The following is a 523-nucleotide window of genomic DNA, read 5'->3' as shown; positions in this document are numbered from 1 at the left end:
GGGCACAATACAATCACAATCGATCCATACCTTATCCTGGGCATTTAACTGTGCTCTTTCCTTCTCCCCATCCTGCAAGACAGGTCCTCTCCACTGAAGGATCATAACAACACACGCTGCTCTTCTCTCCTCAGCTGATGGTGACTTGGCCTGCCCAACACGGCATACACAATGGACTGAACTCTCGTCTTCGGCATTTTTCTTGTTTGGATTACCCCCAAGATCACATAAAAAGGTCCTGTGGGCAGAGGAACACTACTTATGCCACTCATTATGCTGAGATGTATTAAATGCAGGTATGTGGTTCCCTGAGACTGTGATTCTATGGCTTGAATGTTTAACATATAGATGCAGACAAAAAGAAAGAGCAGCTAAAGCTTTTGGTTTAGTATTATACAGAACATAAACTTCTGAAAAAGTACAATATTTCAACAAAAGGAGAAAAATATTAAGTAAAACATTCTGATACAGTCATGAATTTGCAAGTGTGACAAAAACAAAAACAAGGAAGATGACAAAGGAC

At 40.3% G+C, this 523-nt stretch overlaps 1 protein-coding gene across 4 annotated transcripts in view; it reads right to left on the bottom strand.

Moving 5' to 3' along the window:
• LOC119593122 (ankyrin repeat and IBR domain-containing protein 1-like) overlaps window positions 1–523 on the bottom strand; it is a 31,136-nt gene that overhangs the window by 20,903 nt on the left and 9,710 nt on the right. For all 4 annotated transcript variants that reach the window (XM_037942086.1, XM_037942084.1, XM_037942088.1 and 1 more), the window contains exon 4: window positions 31–238. In XM_037942086.1, coding sequence (XP_037798014.1) covers window positions 31–238 — 208 coding nt within the window. The remainder of the gene's footprint in view (window positions 1–30; window positions 239–523) is intronic.

Source organism: Penaeus monodon, chromosome 31 (assembly GCF_015228065.2).
Source record: "Penaeus monodon isolate SGIC_2016 chromosome 31, NSTDA_Pmon_1, whole genome shotgun sequence".
Taxonomy (NCBI): domain Eukaryota; kingdom Metazoa; phylum Arthropoda; class Malacostraca; order Decapoda; family Penaeidae; genus Penaeus; species Penaeus monodon.
This window is presented reverse-complemented; position numbering and strand designations above follow the sequence as displayed.